The sequence below is a fragment of the Drosophila melanogaster genome, chromosome X (assembly GCF_000001215.4).
Source record: "Drosophila melanogaster chromosome X".
NCBI classification, from domain to species: Eukaryota; Metazoa; Arthropoda; class Insecta; order Diptera; family Drosophilidae; genus Drosophila; species Drosophila melanogaster.
In genome coordinates, this window is record NC_004354.4 from 2,140,210 (window position 1) to 2,159,007 (window position 18,798).

Sequence of the window (18,798 nt, forward strand, 5' to 3'; positions counted from 1 at the left end):
TCCACACCTTGATACTCAGAAGTATTGAAGAAAAATCCTAAGAAACTGTCATAATAACTGAACTAAATTACTGGTTTTAGGAAAATTTTACTGGTAAGGAAAATGAAAGTGTTTACTAATCCTAAACAGAACAATAGACATTTAACTTAATACCTTTCGGTATGGAGACACACAAATTAATCAAAACATACCCAACATGAGATACAAAATTAAATATTGAACTCCATGATTGTAAGCTATAAATTTTAAGTTATTAGCAATCGTTATTGGGACTTTATCGATACCCAAGAAGCAATTATTGGAGTCAACTCACGAGTTGCGAAACAGGTACAAGTGTATGAGAATGTTATCTTCTCCATTTTTCTTTGGGTACAATAACAAAGTTGATTGAATTGTAGAAGTCGCTGCTAATTGGCAGTACAAAATGCCGACGGAAGATCGAAGCGAATAAAAAATGGGCGCACCACCGGAAAAGGTTTTTTATGGGGTGCAAAAGAGATAGCACCATTGTGCCGCCTGCGGAGAAGAATAGGACAGAGACAAGCTAAATGTTTAGTGGTTCAGTGGGCGTGGCTAACGCATGTGTGGTGAATTAAAGTGGCTGTATAACAGTTGTTATGCGAGGTGATATCCGTACTGGTTTTGATTACAAGTTTGCAATTTTAGGAATAAACGGTATAAAAATATGTATTAAATATGCTTAAATTTAAAACTAATTCTAGCGGTTTATATAATCTCTTTATATAAAAGATGTTAAGACTTTCATTTCTACACAGTGAATTTGCAATGCAGCTAGCTATATTTTGAAAAGCAACTAAGGCATAAATAAAACACAGAAGTAATAATAATAGTAAATGGTAATTGTTGATAACAAATTCCAATAGGTAAACAGAGATTTATCAATTTGATTTCCCAAAGCATTAAGATTTTGTTTGCGGTTATTAGAAGTAATTGAATTATAGAAAAAACATCCCAAAAAACAAAAAATTTTGTATTAGTATATTGTGTTATTTCCCGTTCACGAATCCATAAAGAAGTGGTAAACAGAAACAGTAAAACACAAATCGATCCCCAATATGAACTGTTGAAATTTCTACAACGCCGCTGTGGTGTGCTCACTCACTCGCTTTCGCTCTGAAAGCTCAGTTCGCTCTCTCTCCTGGGGAGCTTTCGCTCCGTGATCATTTTGAATTCTTTGATGGAGGGGGGGGGGGGGGTGTTTGGCGCCTATCGTATCTCTTAACTAACGCTAATCTGCCCCTGTTTTGCGTTTCGAATTTTAGTTGCGGTTTGTTGTGATTCCGGGTTGGACGCTGCTCTGAAGGACATCACTGACTTATGGATGAAAGGAGTAGCCGGACCTCGACGTGACCCCCATCCATCCGTACATAAACATTGTAAGTTCAGTTGGTGTTCCGATCAACATGCTTTTGAGTGCTTCTGCGTTAGTTTCTCTTTCGGTTTTTCAATTTTCCATTGAGAGATTCTGGCGCGTGAGGCTCTCCCATTCCCGGTTACTTGTCGTGTGTTAGTGAATGAGGATCCTAATTAATCCCTTTAGTAACTGCAGTGACACATCTGATATTCGTTTCACAACCGGTTTATATATGTATGCAGATGCTGATATTGTTTTCGCGCTTATCAGCTACCTGTTAACCCAGTGTTTCTGTTTGTCTCGCTTGTTTACAGACAACACGCGTTCGCACCCGCCCCCACACACACACATACACAAAAGCTCGAATTTTTTGACGTAATGAAACAAAACGACAAAAATACAGAGCAAGAGAGAGCGAGTGAGAATAAACATAGATCTCAATAATGATTACGAGGGATGGGCACTGCTATTAACCCGCTAAAAGACTATATTCATATATGCATTATACTTAAAGTATTTATATTAAGTACTTAACTTAAATATGTAAGAGATAGACAGAAGGAGGTGTTATAAATACTCCTGTGAAAATTAACAAATTGCGTATGTGCAGCTCCAGATTATATAACAATTGCAATAGTGAATTTAATGCCTACTGGTCTTAAATATGTACATAACATGAAATATTGTTCGTTGCAAAATACAAATACATTTTTGCACGAAGGCTAATCCACCGTAACCGGGTGGTGCAAATCCTCCAGGCATATCTATCCATGCATATACCCGTACCCGTATCCGTATCCGAATCCGAATCTGTATCTCTTCCAATCTGGCCCCGAGCCAAATTGCTTTATGACCGTTTCTGTGTAGGGATCTATCTACCTGCCGGCAATAATCTGTGTGGACTCATAAAGATCTTGACTCCACGGACCGTGGATTGCACTTTTCAAACCAGACCAAATCTAGACCGTGCTGCGGTGTGCGTGTGTGCGAGTGTGTGTGTGCGTGGTCCATAATAAATATGCTAATTTCGCATGCACGCGCAGAGTCGGAGGGGCTGATAACGTCGCCATATATAGTGATATACCTAGAGCCCGAGAGGTCTAGTGGAAAAGTTCGGTTTCCTGGTGTCCCTGCTATCAGTGCGATACGGCCCGTGGTGAGGAGAAGATTGCGTCCACACCCCCCTCGAGTGGATGAATGTTGGTGTGATAACGTGATAAGCATCCTAGTGCTCCGGGGAAGTCCGGCAGTCTGCCATTGTGTCTAAACAAAGAGAGTCGGCTTATCGAGCCGTTCCATAATAATAATAACTTCGCTTTTTATGCATCCTAACGCTTAATATAAAGTAACGAATTTTGTATGGCCCAAAGGTATTCCACAGTGTACTCATCCCATTGCCCATTTCAGAGACATATAACAGTTGCGGCATATAACAGATAAACTCGAAGCCCTTTCCGCAACCATCCTCCACGATGAGATTCCAACAGCTCCTGCATGTGCGCAGATTGGCCAGCGCCGGGGCCACCACCTTGATGAGGCGGCCTATCACCACCACCACCATCACCACCACCAGTCGCACCGCCCTGGCAGCCACCTACCCCGCTTTCGCAACCACTGTGCGCACAATGGCGGGCAGCGGGGCTCCGATCCCGGAGCTCACAGAGGTAGGTGTTCCTGTGGCGAGTTGTCCGCAGCGGAGATGCAACTGATGCAACCCACATTTCAGATCACCGACAACGTGCAGCGCGGCAACTACGCCACTCTGACCGACAAGGATGTGGCGCATTTCGAGCAGCTCCTGGGCAAGAACTTCGTGCTCACTGAGGACCTGGAGGGATACAACATCTGCTTCCTTAAGAGGATTCGAGGTAGGTTGTGTAACCAAATTCATTCACATTCGTGTGCCCTTTAATGAATTTCTCCGATGAATTGCTTCAACCAGGCAACAGCAAGTTGGTGCTTAAGCCCGGAAGCACGGCGGAGGTGGCCGCCATCCTGAAGTACTGCAACGAGCGTCGTTTGGCGGTGGTGCCGCAGGGCGGGAACACAGGTCTAGTGGGCGGATCCGTGCCGATCTGCGACGAGATTGTCCTTTCTCTAGCGCGCCTGAACAAGGTGTTATCCGTGGACGAGGTCACCGGCATTGCTGTCGTGGAGGCGGGCTGCATCCTGGAGAACTTCGATCAGAGGGCCAGAGAGGTGGGCTTGACGGTGCCACTGGACCTGGGCGCCAAGGCCAGTTGCCACATCGGGGGCAATGTGTCCACAAACGCGGGCGGAGTGCGGGTGGTGCGTTACGGCAATCTGCACGGCTCTGTTTTGGGCGTGGAGGCGGTGCTGGCCACCGGTCAGGTGCTGGACCTTATGTCCAACTTCAAGAAGGACAACACCGGCTACCACATGAAGCACTTGTTCATAGGATCCGAGGGCACTCTGGGCGTGGTCACGAAGCTTTCGATGCTCTGCCCCCATTCCTCGCGAGCGGTGAACGTGGCCTTCATCGGCCTGAACTCCTTCGACGATGTGCTGAAGACTTTTGTCAGTGCCAAGCGTAATCTGGGCGAGATTCTAAGCTCCTGCGAGCTGATTGACGAGCGGGCCTTGAACACCGCCCTCGAGCAGTTCAAGTTCCTGAAGTGAGTTGCGCCACCTTTGTCTTCTCTGAGCGTTACCAATCCTGTTCACAAACTTATTTCCCATAGCTCCCCCATTTCGGGATTTCCCTTCTACATGCTCATCGAGACCTCGGGCAGCAACGGTGACCACGACGAGGAGAAGATCAACCAGTTCATTGGGGACGGTATGGAGCGTGGCGAGATCCAGGATGGCACCGTAACCGGTGATCCCGGCAAGGTGCAGGAGATCTGGAAGATCCGCGAAATGGTGCCGCTGGGTCTGATCGAGAAGAGCTTCTGCTTCAAGTACGACATCTCGCTGCCTCTGCGGGACTTCTACAACATTGTGGACGTGATGCGAGAGAGGTGCGGTCCCCTGGCCACAGTTGTCTGCGGATACGGCCATCTGGGGGACTCTAATCTGCACCTGAACGTCTCCTGCGAGGAGTTTAACGGCGAGATCTACAAGCGGGTCGAACCCTTCGTCTACGAGTACACCTCCAAGCTGAAGGGCAGCATTAGTGCGGAGCACGGCATTGGCTTCCTGAAGAAGGACTACCTGCACTACTCCAAGGACCCGGTGGCCATTGGCTACATGCGCGAGATGAAGAAGCTGCTGGACCCCAACAGCATCCTCAATCCCTATAAGGTGCTTAACTGAAGGCTTCTACCTAATAGATTCTATTTTTTTTGTTTGTGTGTAATTTTCATAACCTTATAATACAGAAATGGCATTAGAAGTGAATTTTGTTAACTTGTGAAGTTAAAAAGGACCATCATATTTGGCACGAAACCAATGGGCAAAACTTACTTATAAAATAGTCCGAAAAAATAGTATATACCAGTTTTTACAGTACCACATTATAGGTACTCGGAGGTAATAATAGAAAAAACACTATCTTTGCATTTACTGTTACACTACGAAGCACTATATTTAGTAGCAGTACTCATTAGAGTCCACTCACAAAATTAGCACCAACCGGCAGTAATTGGTCAAGGATCGGCGATAGCTTCAAACTCCGAAGTTCAAAGTCAAACTGCCGCCCTGCGAAAGCTTCGCGAGTGGAGCTTTTCTGCACTTATCGATAGCTAACATTGTGGCGCGACTATCGATCGACGAGCTGCCGCTTAACAGTGCCATATATAGATTGTAACATTAGAAGCTCAAATCATTGTTGGAGCACAAACCACAAAGAACACACGAAACATGAGCGGGTGAGTAGAGGGAAATTCTCTTTTCCCCGGAGTTTTCCGCGATCCTAACGTCGCCCATTTCCGGATTTCTTCCAGACAAGCGGATATTGCCCTCATCGGCCTGGCCGTCATGGGCCAAAACCTGATACTCAACATGGACGAGAAGGGATTCGTGGTGTGCGCCTACAACCGCACGGTGGCCAAGGTCAAGGAGTTCCTCGCCAATGAGGCTAAGGACACCAAAGTGATTGGAGCCGACTCGCTCGAGGACATGGTCTCCAAGCTGAAGAGCCCCCGGAAGGTCATGCTGCTGGTCAAGGGTGAGTTGCATATCCAAATTCAGCGGCTGGGTAGCGCAGAGCATCGAAAACCCATTGAAACCTGCTGCAAGCGATCGCTGTGTTGGTGACTCAACTTACATGTGTGCGCGCGTGCTTGTGAATTGGTGAAAAAGTCGAAGCAAAGTAATCATGATGACGATTTTTGCGGCTCATATTCCAATGTGCAAAGGGGAACGAGATAGGATAAGCAGGTGGAAGTAGGAAGAGGAGGGAGCGCGAGAAAACGGTGAAGGGGTGGAGTAAACACAAAAAACAACTGTTTAGAGATCATTGAGCTGCGGCCTTAACCACTAAGTCTGGGTTAGGAGTTCTTTTTGTACAAATGATAGGGATGGCATTTCGTAGGTTTTGTATGCGATAGTTTTGACTTGAAAACTAGACAGAATTCAAAGCTCTTTATAGGATTCGAAACTTAAGCATTGTAGCTCTTTTAAAACCGGACTTCTGATAAAAGGTTTATAAATGGATCAGTCCCATTTCGAAAACCGTAACCACAAGTGTGGCGTGAGTTTTGTCTAATCACATAGTTGTGGTAAGCTGCCTCCACTTACCTAAACCATCGAGCGAACCCATCAGGTGATTTCCAGGTCACTCACGCGTTCGTCTACCACTCTCGCGTGTCCGAAACTCTGCTCACCTCTAGATCGGCGTGCCCGGCTTATCTGTTCGTGCGAAAGCAACAACAACGCGGCGCAGAGAGAAATCTTTGACATTCATAATAGGTCACACAAAATGGGCGATTTTCAGGTGGATTTACTCGGATTTGACCAGCCGAAAAACCTACATATTCCTCTTCTGCGAGTTGCCAGGCCAGTGAGTCATTTCGTCTGGAGACTGCTCCTTAGAAGAATACAGTGCGGGTCAATAACATATGTACATAGCTCTGGAGGTTTTTGTGCTGAACATATGTAGATTTGAAAGTTGCGTGACAGGTTGTGCGAATCCCACATTCACAGGGTGGGTGGGAGTAAGGACAAAGGTTATTGATTATCAGTGTAGTTAAGTTATCAAGGATGACGACACAAAAAGCTAGTTGGTCATTGAACAGAGCGAGTCCAACAATCTTGACCGCTAGTGTGCCCCACAAACCACCACCAACGACCGCTAGATAGATAGATCAATGGTAGTATCGCCACGACTCGTTGGCCTTATCTGGGTCCACTGCGCTGGAGAACTGCTCACCCGGCGCTAGGGACGCCTCGCCACCAGGGTGACCTCCAAAACAGTGACTTTCCAAAAGCAACCAACCGACCTTGTCCAATCGCACGCTCTACTTTCTGGCTAAATCGAAGATTTCTTTACGTTAAAAGAACTGGCGCTAGCTAAGAACGCTTTGGAAAATGAGTCTACGATAGTTGAGCTTTTGAGAACCCCGATGAGGAATTCGATCTGCTTTAATCGACTTTACGCTAATCAGATGTAATCTCGATACAATTTCAGCTGGAAGTGCAGTCGACGACTTCATCCAGCAGCTGGTGCCGCTGCTTTCCGCCGGCGATGTGATCATCGATGGTGGCAACTCGGAGTATCAGGACACATCTCGCCGCTGCGACGAGTTAGCCAAACTTGGCCTGCTCTTCGTCGGATCCGGCGTGAGCGGTGGCGAGGAGGGCGCCCGCCACGGACCCTCGCTGATGCCCGGCGGACACGAGGCCGCGTGGCCCCTTATCCAACCCATCTTCCAGGCGATCTGCGCCAAGGCCGACGGTGAACCCTGCTGCGAGTGGGTGGGCGATGGAGGCGCCGGTCACTTCGTCAAGATGGTGCACAACGGCATCGAATACGGTGACATGCAGCTGATCTGCGAGGCGTACCACATCATGCAGAGCCTGGGACTGTCGGCTGACCAGATGGCAGACGAGTTCGGCAAGTGGAACTCGGCCGAACTGGACTCCTTCCTCATTGAAATCACGCGTGATATTCTTAAGTACAAGGACGGCAAAGGTTATCTGCTGGAGCGGATTCGCGATACCGCCGGCCAGAAGGGCACGGGCAAGTGGACGGCAATCGCTGCTCTGCAGTATGGAGTGCCTGTGACGCTAATTGGCGAGGCGGTCTTCTCGCGATGCCTGTCTGCCCTGAAGGACGAGCGCGTCCAGGCCAGCAGCGTGCTGAAGGGACCCTCGACCAAGGCGCAAGTGGCCAACCTCACCAAGTTCCTCGACGACATCAAGCACGCTCTCTACTGCGCCAAGATCGTGTCCTACGCCCAGGGATTCATGCTCATGCGAGAGGCGGCCAGGGAGAACAAGTGGAGACTTAATTACGGCGGCATTGCGCTGATGTGGCGCGGCGGCTGCATCATCCGCAGCGTCTTTCTGGGCAACATTAAGGACGCGTATACGTCGCAGCCGGAGCTGTCTAATCTGCTGCTGGACGACTTCTTCAAGAAGGCCATCGAGCGCGGCCAGGACTCGTGGCGCGAGGTGGTGGCCAATGCCTTCCGCTGGGGCATTCCCGTGCCGGCCCTGTCTACCGCCCTAAGCTTCTACGACGGCTACCGCACGGCCAAGCTGCCAGCCAACTTGCTGCAGGCCCAGAGGGATTACTTCGGCGCCCACACCTATGAGCTGCTGGGCCAGGAGGGTCAGTTCCACCACACGAACTGGACAGGCACCGGCGGCAATGTGTCCGCCAGCACCTACCAGGCGTAGGTTCCACCTGCTCCACTTTCCCGTTCACACATTCCATGTCATTGGCGCCGGTGTCTTAGATGTTTCTTTTTTTTCTGGAGTACTTTAGTACTTATTTATACCATTAATATATATGTATGTATATAGAATTTCATAATTGTTGTTAAACATAACATTAAATTGGTGTTTTTTTGCTAGCAAATGATTTTGATTCCTTAGTTTCATGAATGCAAGTGCCATTTAAAATCAACAATGCGTGTGGTTTGGTGTGTTGTGTTGTGTGTGGGTCGAGTCTTTCGAGTTGTGTCTTCATCTGGAGACGCCTCCTGCTCCTTCTACCGCTCCTTCCCTGCTATTGTACTCTCTTCAGCTAGCGCGTTTTTCGCTCCGTATTTCCCTTAGTCGTCCGAGGGCTTCAGGGTCTTCTTGTTCTCTATAACCAGTTTGTCAGCGGAATACAGGTGGCCGATGATTACCTGTGGACATTCAAAGGTTAATAAACTCAACCGGCTGATAAGCGAAAAAGGGGCAAAATGGTTACTTTCGATTTCTAATAGGATGGTAATTGAGTTTTCCATTCCCCATATTTGCAAAATCAGATATATATGATAAAATCTACTTTAAATATACATTAATATTTTTAATCTTTAAATTGATTGTCTTTGATAAGGGAAGTAGTAGTTGATAGTAGTATTTTTATACCACTAATTATTTGAGTTCCTAACAACTTGGTAAATAAACGACGGCTCTTTTTGGATGCGCTGTGATCTCGAAGACGGAATGCCTTACGTTATCTGGATACTTTCAAGCATTGCTGATAAGGGAGAGGGGTGAAATCCGACGAACCACTCACCTGGCGACGTATCAGCTCCAGATTCTGTTGGCCCTCGGCCATTTGGCGATCGATCTCCGCGAAGTCCCTGGTGCTCCTGTTGGCGCGGAATGTGTCGCGTATTTTTCGGGCAGCGTACATTCTGAAATCCGGAATAGATTGCTCATCACTCGCGGCGGCCTTTCAATTTCACAACACCTACCTGAAGTTGTACGAGGGCAGCTTCTCCGATTCGCGCAGGAGATTCCTGTATAACGTGATCGCCTGGCGACGGGTCGACATCCTGGTCTTGATCCTGGCCGAATGGAACTGAATGGCGGGCGGGCTGGTGGATTAAAGTGCTGTTTAATTGATGAGTGCTTTGTTTTGACCCTGGTTTCTTGTTTCGGTGCGGCAACTGCCAATTGACCGCCTGATGACATAAAAATTACATGCGGAAAGCCGGAAAATACTGACTTTTCCGCTGCAAAATACCAGAAACAGCTGACTGCATTCACTGTGGTGTCACGTGCGTGAGTCTTAGAGATGACACTGCGTCGTGCGGAAATCATCGCAACTGAATAAAAAAACTATTTTTGTGATACTAAATATTATTGCAAAAAGTAAGAAATAAATTGAGTTCATAGTGCAGAAAAATAATTTATTAAGAATCCGAAATATTTAGAGGTAAATATTAAAATAAAAACCAAATTAACCTGCTCCCATTATACAAAATAAGACAACTGCCGCATTTTTTCAATTTTAGTTTTAATTCTGTTTGTTTTTTCCGCAAGAACAATATATTATGTACTCGTTGAAAACACAAAATAAATATATATATTTTGTTCCCGAAATTGTTTCTTTCTTGCACGCGCGCTTGCTTTTTAAATCTGACTTTTGTAGCCTAAAAATGACATTTTTAGTGGTTGTAAACGTACACATATATCCATATACATATATATATTTATTTATCAGTGTTAGTTTTATAAGTAGAGTTTCTTTAGCTTACGTTTAGGCAATAAAATAACTTTATTTCCCACATCTAATCTAGAATTTTCCTCTCTAACTCTCTCTTTACACATGTCTATCGCTCTCGCTCTTTCTGCTGCAGCGTTTTTGCTAAGAGCGCTTGTTTTACAATCAATAAAAAAAAGGTTTAATATATAAAGTATGAATAGGTAAAAAAAAAACACATTCGAAATAAACCTAAGACGCGTCCGATAAAATCGCTGATTAAAGAATATTTACATGGGTGTGTGCTTTCGAGGGTAAGCCGACATTTAGCTGCTAATATTGCTTATGACTATATAACGTACTCATATTAGTGGGGATTTGGATCTTTGTGTTGTTCGGGGTGTCGCTTTCGTTTCGTCAATCTTAATCATTTTCTTTAGTTAAAACGCAGACCATGCTCAGGAATTCGCTATCACTTTGGGTTAATACAAACGCAAAAACAGATCGCATTGTATCCTATCGCTCTTAGCTATATACTTCTATATATATATATATCTATATATATATAGCTGACTGAAACTAGGTGCATTACAGGCTATACACATACATGTAGTGATTGTTATATCAACACATAAACAAATTACATAATCACAAACAACAGAATTTTATTTTGGTGGCAGGCTTTCGGTGTGGTTAACGACAATTGCGATGGCTCTTCGATTCCGATTCAGATCCCAGGTCCGATTACCTGTGGCTGCTGTACGTTTTATAGACCCGCGGCGCCCTCGTCGTTCCTGTGGCCGATGTGGATGAGGGTGCGGAGCCAGAGCCGACCGTGGTCGAGCTTGTAGCAGCATGCGACGCGTCCGCTCCCACGGCCAAGACTTGCGCCGTCGTTTCCAGATTCAGAGGCAGGGGGTTGTCGTGCTCATCCGAGTGCTCGTAGATGTAGTCGCGCTTCTTAAAGTTGTCGATGATGCGCTTCGTGGACTTCATATGCGCCACAAAGGCTGCCTCCAACTATACAAATGGTGGAGAACGTTAACGAGTTAGAAGGTTGTGCAGTTTGATGGATTAAGGGTAAGATGGATTAAGCTATCGATCTGAACTGAAAATGTATGACATATTATGAGACTCACGCTGGATGTAAGGTTCATGAATGTGTGGTACTTCTCCAGCACTCCAATAATCTCCTTAAAGCTATTTCCTCGCAGCTGGCGGCGCACCACCGACTCGTACAACTCGTTGTCCGCTATCAGATTTCCCACCAGGATGGCCGCATAACTTCCCTTTAGCGTGTGCTCCATGTGGTGGCCGGCTCGTTGCACAACTGTCAAAACCGCCCGGCAATTAGCATAGGTCACAGATCATCAAACCGCTAAATACTCACGATTGTTGACTGTCTCCTCCACTTCTTCTTGTTTCTTCTTTCCCTTCTCGTTGCTCTCGAGGAAGGCGTCCGTGTTCTTTTCCACCAATCTGCGGGCGTGAAACATAATATAAAGCAATGCGACAATGTGACTAGAATTGTTAATGTGTCCTACCTAGCCAGCTCCTCGCACTTGTAGAAGTACTCAAGCAGAGCTTGCAGTGCACTCACAGATCCCTGCGCTGGTGGATTATCCGCTACGTACTCTGCCGGAGCGGCAGCTTGCATTAGAGCAGCCCGGTTGGGCACAGTATGCATGCACAAATTGATTAGCAGTGTAAGAACCTGGAGAGGTGGGAATCAGTGTTTGAAATTGGTTACTTGTGAAGCGAAAAGATATAAATCTCACACTCACCAGTATGCTTAGCTCAAAGACACATTGGTCGGGAATGTAGTTGGCCGAGAGCAGCAGCAATCGGAAGCTCGTCTCCACCACATCGCCCCTTTGACCTAGCAGCTCGGCTCCCAACGATGGCTGCGCCTCGTTGAACGTGTGCGTCAGGTTGATCAGTACCTTGAGCACCGGCACCAGCAGCTCGCGCATAGCCACACCCGGATGCTCCTTGTTGCTGCCACCACCATCCGAAGGATGCAGCATTATTTGTCGGCTGCAAAGACGGTACAGTTGGCAAAGCGTCTCCACTGCTTTTCCCTGGCCAGAGGTGAGCATGTAGCGCTGGTTCGTCTCATTGTGCTGCGTCACGTTTTCGAGGACTCGCAGACAACGCGCCACCGTTTGCATGTTATCCAGCAGCGTCGGCTGCCAGTCAATCTCCGTGTCGCAGGCAATCACCGGTCTGCAGAAGTCCGAGATGGTCTTGATAATGTGCTCCAGGCCACCCAGCTTGCGCAGATCCTCTTTAAACCACTCGCCCGCGCGCTTGGATGTTAGCGATAGCAGCGTTTCCATTGCCAGCGTGCCCACAGTCAGAGAATCAACGTTGAGATGCGTTCCCTTGCCCTGCGCCTTGATCTCCTCGCACAACTCGCGCACCTTCTGCTTGTTGCGGTCGTAGCCCGCTCTATCCGGGTGCCCAGTCTCCGTGCTGCCACCCACGCCGTCCGCCTCCAGAAGGTTGATCATCAGCTCCAAGGAGTCGCGATCCAGGTCCATGTTGAGGCCCTCCTGGGAAAGAATGTACATGATGGCCGAGGTGCACAGGCCTAGGCTGAGGTCCTTGTTGGCGTCGGATAATGCCTACAGTTAAATAGTCAGTTAATTAACAAAGAGGTTGATACTTTTCCTAAAACTTTTTTTTTTGTTATTCACTTTGCAAATAATCAATAAACTGTACTGATTTAAAGTGGAAAACATTACCAAGTTGATTAAAGTACAACTGCAATGGTTTAATAGTTTATACAGGCTTTTAATACAGAATAACAAAATAACAACACAGCTTTCAAAACAAACTGGCTATTCTGGGGACAGCTTTGCCGAAAGCTGATATTTTGAATTTGATAAGATTCAATTGCATAATCAAACTATGCAAATACCAAGCGCCCAAAGGCGGTTTGGAGCTCAATATATGTAAGAATTGGGGATCTAACTTACCTTGAAAAATTTGGTGACCACCCCATGGGCACGCACGTGCATCCGGAAGGCGGGCATCATACACTTGGCGGCTAGCTGAAGGGCGGAGAGACACCGTGTTGCCGGGGGATTGTGCGGCTGAAGTGCGTCCAGGATGTACTCGACGTCGTCGTCCATTTCCTGGTACTCGCCGATCTCCTGAATTTGATGGGCCGTCTTAACGTTACGCACCACTGGATAGTAGTCCTTAGTTTTGCGGTCGACCCGAACGGGGCCGCCACCGCCCGTCGCTCCACCTCCGCCTGTCGTTGCCCCTGTTCCACCAGCGGAAGCACCAGCTGCACTACGCTCTAGGTCAAGCTCTCCGGCAATTGGTTCCAAATCCAGGTCAAAGGCATCGGAACTAGTGGAGGTGGCAGGTACTCCCTGTTTTCCCGCCAGTCGCGAGATCTTTCCGAGGGCCGGGCTATCGCCGCGCAACGTGGATGCGCTGCTGCACGCACTGGAGGAGCCATTGTTGTTCGACGACGGACTGTCACCGAAATCACCATCGGACTTGCCCGCCGCTAAATGATGCAGATGATCCTTCGCCCCAGCGACGCCCACGCCAGATGCCGAGGCATTGCTGGCATCGCTGTTGGTTCCACCGCCATTCGCTTCTAGCGCAGCATCCCAACTGTGCTTGTACAGATGTCGCTTGGCCACTGTAGCCTGTTCCGCTTGATCGGATGGCACCAGAGCGCGGCTTTTGAAGATGCTGCCTTTCTTCTTTGAGATGACCAGCTTGACAGCGCCCCGCTGTTCGCCAGAGGACTCAGGTGGCGCCGCCGCTGCTGCTCCTCCCGCTCCGGCGTTCGCCGCGCCCTGTGTGTCCAGTGTCAATGTTCGCTTAAACTTATCCTTAAACTTGAAATCGCGGGGTGGGGGCGAGGAGGAGGACCCATCGTGCTGCAACGAGGAGTTGTTTGAGTTGTTCGACAGTTCATCCGGATCAGGATCCGGATCATGGTCTGGCGAATGTTCCCTGTGATCTGTGTGCGGAATCTTGGCGGGTGTGGGCTGCTCCTCCTCAGCATCAGGAGTTTCCTGCTCTTCGGGCACTGGCTCCTGCTGTAGCACCTGCGTTACCTGCTGGTTCTTTCGTTTCCGACCATAGCTTCGTGCCGCTCCACCCGCGACTCCGCCTTCTGCTAGTCGGCTGGCCTCGGCCTTGGCTGACAAATTGGCGGCTATTTTATTAATGTTATTGTTAACGCTTGCCAAATTATTGTTATTGGCTCGGGCAGCAGCATTGCGACCTCTCCTCGGTGGAAGTGTGGCCTGTTCCAGCTGTTCCTCGTTCGCTGGCACCGTCGTCATCGCCGTTTCGTCCACTTCCATGTCGACTTCCTGCTCGGCCTTTCTGGAGCCCCGGGTGCCCCGCGTGTTTCTTTTGCCCGTTGGTGGCGATATGGCAGCCGTGGTCGCATCTGCTCCTTTGGCCCTACCTCGGGTTCTGGTCTCCGTGGCGGGTGGGGTTACATCCACATTGTTATTGGCCTTTCTGCCCCTGCCACGCGTGGCCCTCTTCGGCTGTTGCTGTTGATCCTCCTCCTCGGTTGGCTCCGGGTCCGTATTGCCATTTAGCCGTGGCACTTCCCCTCGCAGCACAGCCAGTATGTCCTCCTGCAGTGGTGTCTCCGGCACTGCAGATGCTGCTCCCGTTCCCGCTCCGTCGATGGTCATCATCATGGACTCCAGTCGTGACTCAATGTCCGAGGGGGGAGCCACCAGCGAGGAGTGCTGACTCGTCTCTAGATCACTGGTGATCACACTAGATCCCCTGCTGCGAATCACACAACTATCCTCCTGCACAGCCTGCGCTAACAGTTGCGGCGTGCTGTTGCCCTTCGAGGAGATGCTGCCCAGCACCGAGGACTGCGAGTCGAAGTCGTGATCGGATCGAGTGGTTGGTGATATGACCGCGGAGCCTCGCTGCGGATGCAGCTGGTGCAGTTGATGTAGATGAGATGGTGTATGCTGTGCTTGTTGACTATTGGCCTCGCTGAGAGCCAAATGAGGTGAGGGTGTCTTGAATTCGGAGTTGATCTCGGCGGGGGTGGCTCCAGAAGCTGGAGCGGCACCAGATCCCGCGGCAAGCAGCTGCTTGTGCTTGTGCTTTTTGCTCCTCGACTTCTTTTCACTGCGGGACTCGGCTGCTGCTGCGGCTTTGGCGATGGCGTTGCGGATCACGTCCGTCTTGATGATCAGTTTGAGCCGCTCCTTCGGCGGTTTGTCCGGGGATATCTTTACCGTGCAGTAGTTGATCTCCGGCGGTTCCTCCTCCTCGTCCTCCTCCTCTTCTTCCTCCTCCTCGTCCTCGTTGGGTTCTAGTGACTGGGACTTGCGTTCCTCGAAAGAATCGCCTGCTGATGCTCCTCCAACTGCCGCAGATGATCCATCGACGGAATCTGCTGCTGTGGGCGGCCTCAGTGGCTTCACTGTGATTTTTGGCGTACTTGCAGGAACTGTTTCGTCTCCGGACCGCTCCGCTGGCTCCTCCTCCGTGACCGAAAGTTGATTCAGTTGGTTCTGGTGAGCGGGCGAGCTGCTCGGCGGCTCCTCGCTATCCGTGCTGACCAACCGCGAAGTGCCCTGGAAAACGAAAGAGTGCCCATTTAGCTAGGTTCTTCTACTGGGATCCACTATTTCCTACTTTTGGCTAGCTGATCTGGCAAATGAAAATAAGCACAACTATGTCGCGTTCCCGGTAATTAGCACTCCAAGTGAACCGAAATGGGCAAGAACCGACAGATAAATGCGGAACAAAAAACAAAACACCAACAACTCGGGAGAGCGACTCGACTCCAATTCCGTTGGTTTGCCATGTAAAAGCGCGCGTAATTTAACACTGCTTCGCGCGCTGCGCTGCCTTCCCTTTCCCACACACAGTGAGCAGGGAATGGTAGGAGAAAGAGAGGGAAACGGAGAAAGGCGAAGCATTGTTGAGCAAGAGAGAGGTGGCCGGGCGATTAAGTGCGAAAGAGATGGCGGAGCGCGTGTGAGAGAGAGGGAGGGCGATCGCATTTGGGGTACTCGGCAAATAGTTAGGAGTTGGATAACTTTTTCTCTGAGTGAAATGTACCGAGAAACGGAGTGGTGAAAATCAAAAAAGAAGGGGCACCCACTAGTGTGGTGGATATATTAATTTAAATTACTATTAGGTAGGTTACTATTAGGAAATAGAGAGAAGTGGAAGCATAATATTTAGGTCTAGAGTTTAAAATAATTCAAATTCCAGGCAATTCAAAACTCACCTTGGAGATGCGTAGCACGATAGGAGGATGTTCTGGCGTGCGGGAGGCGCTGGGAGGATTTGACGCGCTGCCTGATGCGGAGGGCAGTTGGGACGAGGTGGACGCAGATGCACTTGGCGCTGACGTAGGCGGGGGTAACGACGGCTCCGATCCAGGGCTGCCAAACGTGGAACTGATGAAGGCTTCCGACGAAGCGGCGGCAAGTGTTGCCGTAGCCGCCACTTCAGCCGGTTGGCGCCCCGCTTTGGGAATGATCAGATCCTTGGTGGGCGTGGGATAGCGCTCGTCCTCGTCCACTTCGCGGTAGTTGACAGCCTTGCGGGCGCGTCCCAGTACCCGCGAAGGCGGCGCCTCTGGCTTCAGCTTCTTCTCCTCCTTCGGCTTCTTCTGCTTCTGCTTGCCCGAGGCACTGGACGGTTGCTCCGGCTGCTCTGAGGCGGGATCGCTTAGCCCATCGCCATCTCGATCGGAGGCGCCGTAGAACGCACCAGGCGTCGAGGGCGTGGAGGCTGACGTTGTTGCTGCCTTCTTTTTCGGCGATTTGCGCTTCCGCTCTGCGGAACTGGCGCCCTTGCCCGGCTTCAGCTTCACTCCGCCCGCCTCCTGGGCACCGGAAGTAGGCGTGAGACCACCAGCACCCGCACCCGCCGACGAGAAATGGTCTCGCATGGGTGATGCGCCGGCTCCACAGTGCGGTAGCTGCTGAATGATCTGAGCTATGACCTCCGGCGGAGCTGTATTCCTCGATTTGAAGAACTTTTTCGGCTTCGGCGGCTCCGGAACCGAAACGGACAGGTCGTTGGGATCGTGATCCTGCGTGGAGGCGGGACTCTGGGAGGGACTGGCGGCTGCTGCAGCAGCCGCCGCTGCCGCAGCCATAGGATGGATGGCGGGCAGGGTGTAGGTGCGCGTGGAGGTGAAGCCCATCTTGCCCCACTTGCCAACGGTGCCCACGGAACGGGCGACAGTGGGCCGGTTGGTGTTCTCCTTCTCCTTGCAGAGTGAGTCCAGCGGCACCACGATGTTCTTGCCCCAGCGCGACATCTTCGCTAGCGGTGGTTCCTTTGCTGCTTCTGGTATCCTCTAACTCCGTGTTGCTGACTCTAATCCTTGGTGATGTGGTCACTGGAAATGGAGAAACATTAGTTAACCGGCTTCTTGGCTAGCACACAGCAAACGCATCGCTCATCAAAGTAAAGTTCGGACTTTATCAACATGAATTTTACTACAATACATACAACCATTCGGAAACAGCTGTACAATTCGTTATTTACCATTTCATTATCCTGCAGAGAAACTAGGTAACAGTAAATCGATTTAACATATGTGTATTTGCAGGCCTATTTGGACCAAGAAATGAGCACATGCTGGGGATTATATCGAACCTAGTTGGATTTGGCTGCCCAGATAGGGCCAGATAAGGGCACGGATGACAAGAAACCTAGTTTTATAGCTAGTACCAATCCAAGGATTAGGAATCCAAAACCCGAAAGAGACCCTACTCTCCCTCCGCGGAGGCAGCGAAAAGGTGGTTGGAGGATTCGCAGGACATGGACCACAATGCAGGCCGTGCTCGTCAATCATTAACTATTAATTCATGTTTCGCACTGCGGACAGTTATTGAATTTTACTAAAAGTGAGCGATTTGTTTGGCTGGGCAGAGAGAAGTGCAGCAACAGCAAAACACAACAAACGCGGGCACGTAAGGAGTACGTCGGTGCGAGCGAGAGCACTCGATAGTGCGCGCACACACACGCACACAGGCGATTTCCAATTTTCACACACACACGCACCGAAATCAAATCAAGACCAATTTCCAAAGCAAAGGCCGAAAAACAAACAATTTGTTGCACTTTACTGTCGTAAAAATCGCCAAACGGAATTCACAAAAATCAACAACTCACCTCAGGCGAAACATTTGGCTGCTCTCTTTGTTTTTGTTGTTATCCGTTTGCTGCGTGGATGCATGTGGTTGCGTGTGTGAGTGAGTGTGGTCAAATAAAAAAATCTCTGTTGCTGCTGCAGCGCATATGTATGCGACTGCGTGCGTGTGCATATATATAGGTGTGTGTGTGCGTGGAATGCAATAAAACAAACGATGTTTGCGTTTGCTTTTGCTTATTGGCGCAATTTGATTTGCACGAACTGTGTGCTCGATATTTTAGCGATTACTCGGGGCTCAAGCCACCATCACTCTTATCATTTTCCGCCTGGCCGCTAACTGCAGCGTGTTTTTTGCGTCGCACCACGGGCTTAGTGCTTTTGCCACCACTTTTACTTTACAGCATCATCCCAGAAGCAGTAGCAGCAGCAACAACAACACCCACAAACACACACACAACTAACACCAACACAAACAACAATACGATTATACTGGCCGTTCCGTTCTTCTTCTTGCTGCGAATATTTCTTTGATTTCGCGATTCTCCGCTAAATCGGCGCCAATCGAGAGCGCGTAGTTGTGCAATTTGCAGGGTAAACGAACGCGATCGCGAATTTCAATTTTTGCAATGGCGAAATGCGCGAAAAAGTTTAATTTCTCTGTTTTTCTACACGAGAGAAGAGAAACACTATTTTAGAGCTGGGCTAACGATTCATGAAACTATCGATATGCCGTAG

General features: G+C 49.2%; 4 protein-coding genes across 9 annotated transcripts; 2 read left to right on the plus strand and 2 right to left on the minus strand.

The window, feature by feature from the left end:
• Window positions 1-1,279: 1,279 nt before the first annotated feature.
• D2hgdh (D-2-hydroxyglutaric acid dehydrogenase) lies at window positions 1,280-4,728 on the plus strand. 3 transcript variants are annotated; one of them, NM_166930.2, is made up of 6 exons: window positions 1,280-1,397; window positions 1,690-1,793; window positions 2,783-3,039; window positions 3,102-3,243; window positions 3,318-4,011; window positions 4,078-4,728. In NM_166930.2, the coding sequence occupies exons 3-6, from the start codon at window positions 2,848-2,850 to the stop codon at window positions 4,649-4,651; spliced, it is 1,602 nt and encodes a 533-aa protein (NP_726795.1). In that variant the 5' UTR covers window positions 1,280-1,397; window positions 1,690-1,793; window positions 2,783-2,847; the 3' UTR covers window positions 4,652-4,728. The 3 variants fall into 3 exon arrangements, with proteins under 3 accessions (NP_726795.1, NP_726794.1, NP_569982.1); NM_166929.2 differs by lacking the exon at window positions 1,690-1,793; NM_130626.3 differs by lacking the exons at window positions 1,280-1,397; window positions 1,690-1,793 and adding an exon at window positions 2,478-2,720.
• Window positions 4,729-4,926: 198 nt separating this feature from the next.
• Window positions 4,927-8,357, plus strand: Pgd (Phosphogluconate dehydrogenase). 2 transcript variants are annotated; one of them, NM_057512.3, is made up of 3 exons: window positions 4,927-5,205; window positions 5,281-5,504; window positions 6,966-8,357. In NM_057512.3, exons 1-3 carry the CDS (start codon window positions 5,198-5,200, stop codon window positions 8,177-8,179), a joined length of 1,446 nt encoding a protein of 481 aa, NP_476860.2. In that variant the 5' UTR covers window positions 4,927-5,197; the 3' UTR covers window positions 8,180-8,357. The 2 variants fall into 2 exon arrangements, with proteins under 2 accessions (NP_476860.2, NP_001259175.1); NM_001272246.1 differs by having other exon boundaries at window positions 5,154-5,205.
• bcn92 lies at window positions 8,254-9,438 on the minus strand. Its single transcript, NM_057711.3, has 3 exons — window positions 9,193-9,438; window positions 9,012-9,132; window positions 8,254-8,634 (listed from the first exon to the last, which is right to left on the minus strand). The coding sequence occupies exons 1-3, from the start codon at window positions 9,270-9,272 to the stop codon at window positions 8,557-8,559; spliced, it is 279 nt and encodes a 92-aa protein (NP_477059.2). The 5' UTR covers window positions 9,273-9,438; the 3' UTR covers window positions 8,254-8,556.
• A 288-nt stretch (window positions 9,439-9,726) lies between these two features.
• On the minus strand, window positions 9,727-18,774 carry wapl (wings apart-like). Of its 3 annotated transcripts, none has more exons than NM_001297875.1 (8): window positions 18,084-18,774; window positions 16,180-17,304; window positions 12,905-15,517; window positions 11,708-12,550; window positions 11,468-11,637; window positions 11,314-11,402; window positions 11,063-11,253; window positions 9,727-10,943 (listed from the first exon to the last, which is right to left on the minus strand). In NM_001297875.1, exons 2-8 carry the CDS (start codon window positions 17,221-17,223, stop codon window positions 10,668-10,670), a joined length of 5,226 nt encoding a protein of 1,741 aa, NP_001284804.1. In that variant the 5' UTR covers window positions 17,224-17,304; window positions 18,084-18,774; the 3' UTR covers window positions 9,727-10,667. The 3 variants fall into 3 exon arrangements, with proteins under 3 accessions (NP_001284804.1, NP_525042.2, NP_726796.2); NM_080303.3 differs by having other exon boundaries at window positions 9,898-10,943; NM_166931.2 differs by lacking the exons at window positions 16,180-17,304; window positions 18,084-18,774 and adding an exon at window positions 15,579-15,693 and having other exon boundaries at window positions 9,898-10,943.
• Between the last annotated feature and the right edge of the window lie 24 nt (window positions 18,775-18,798).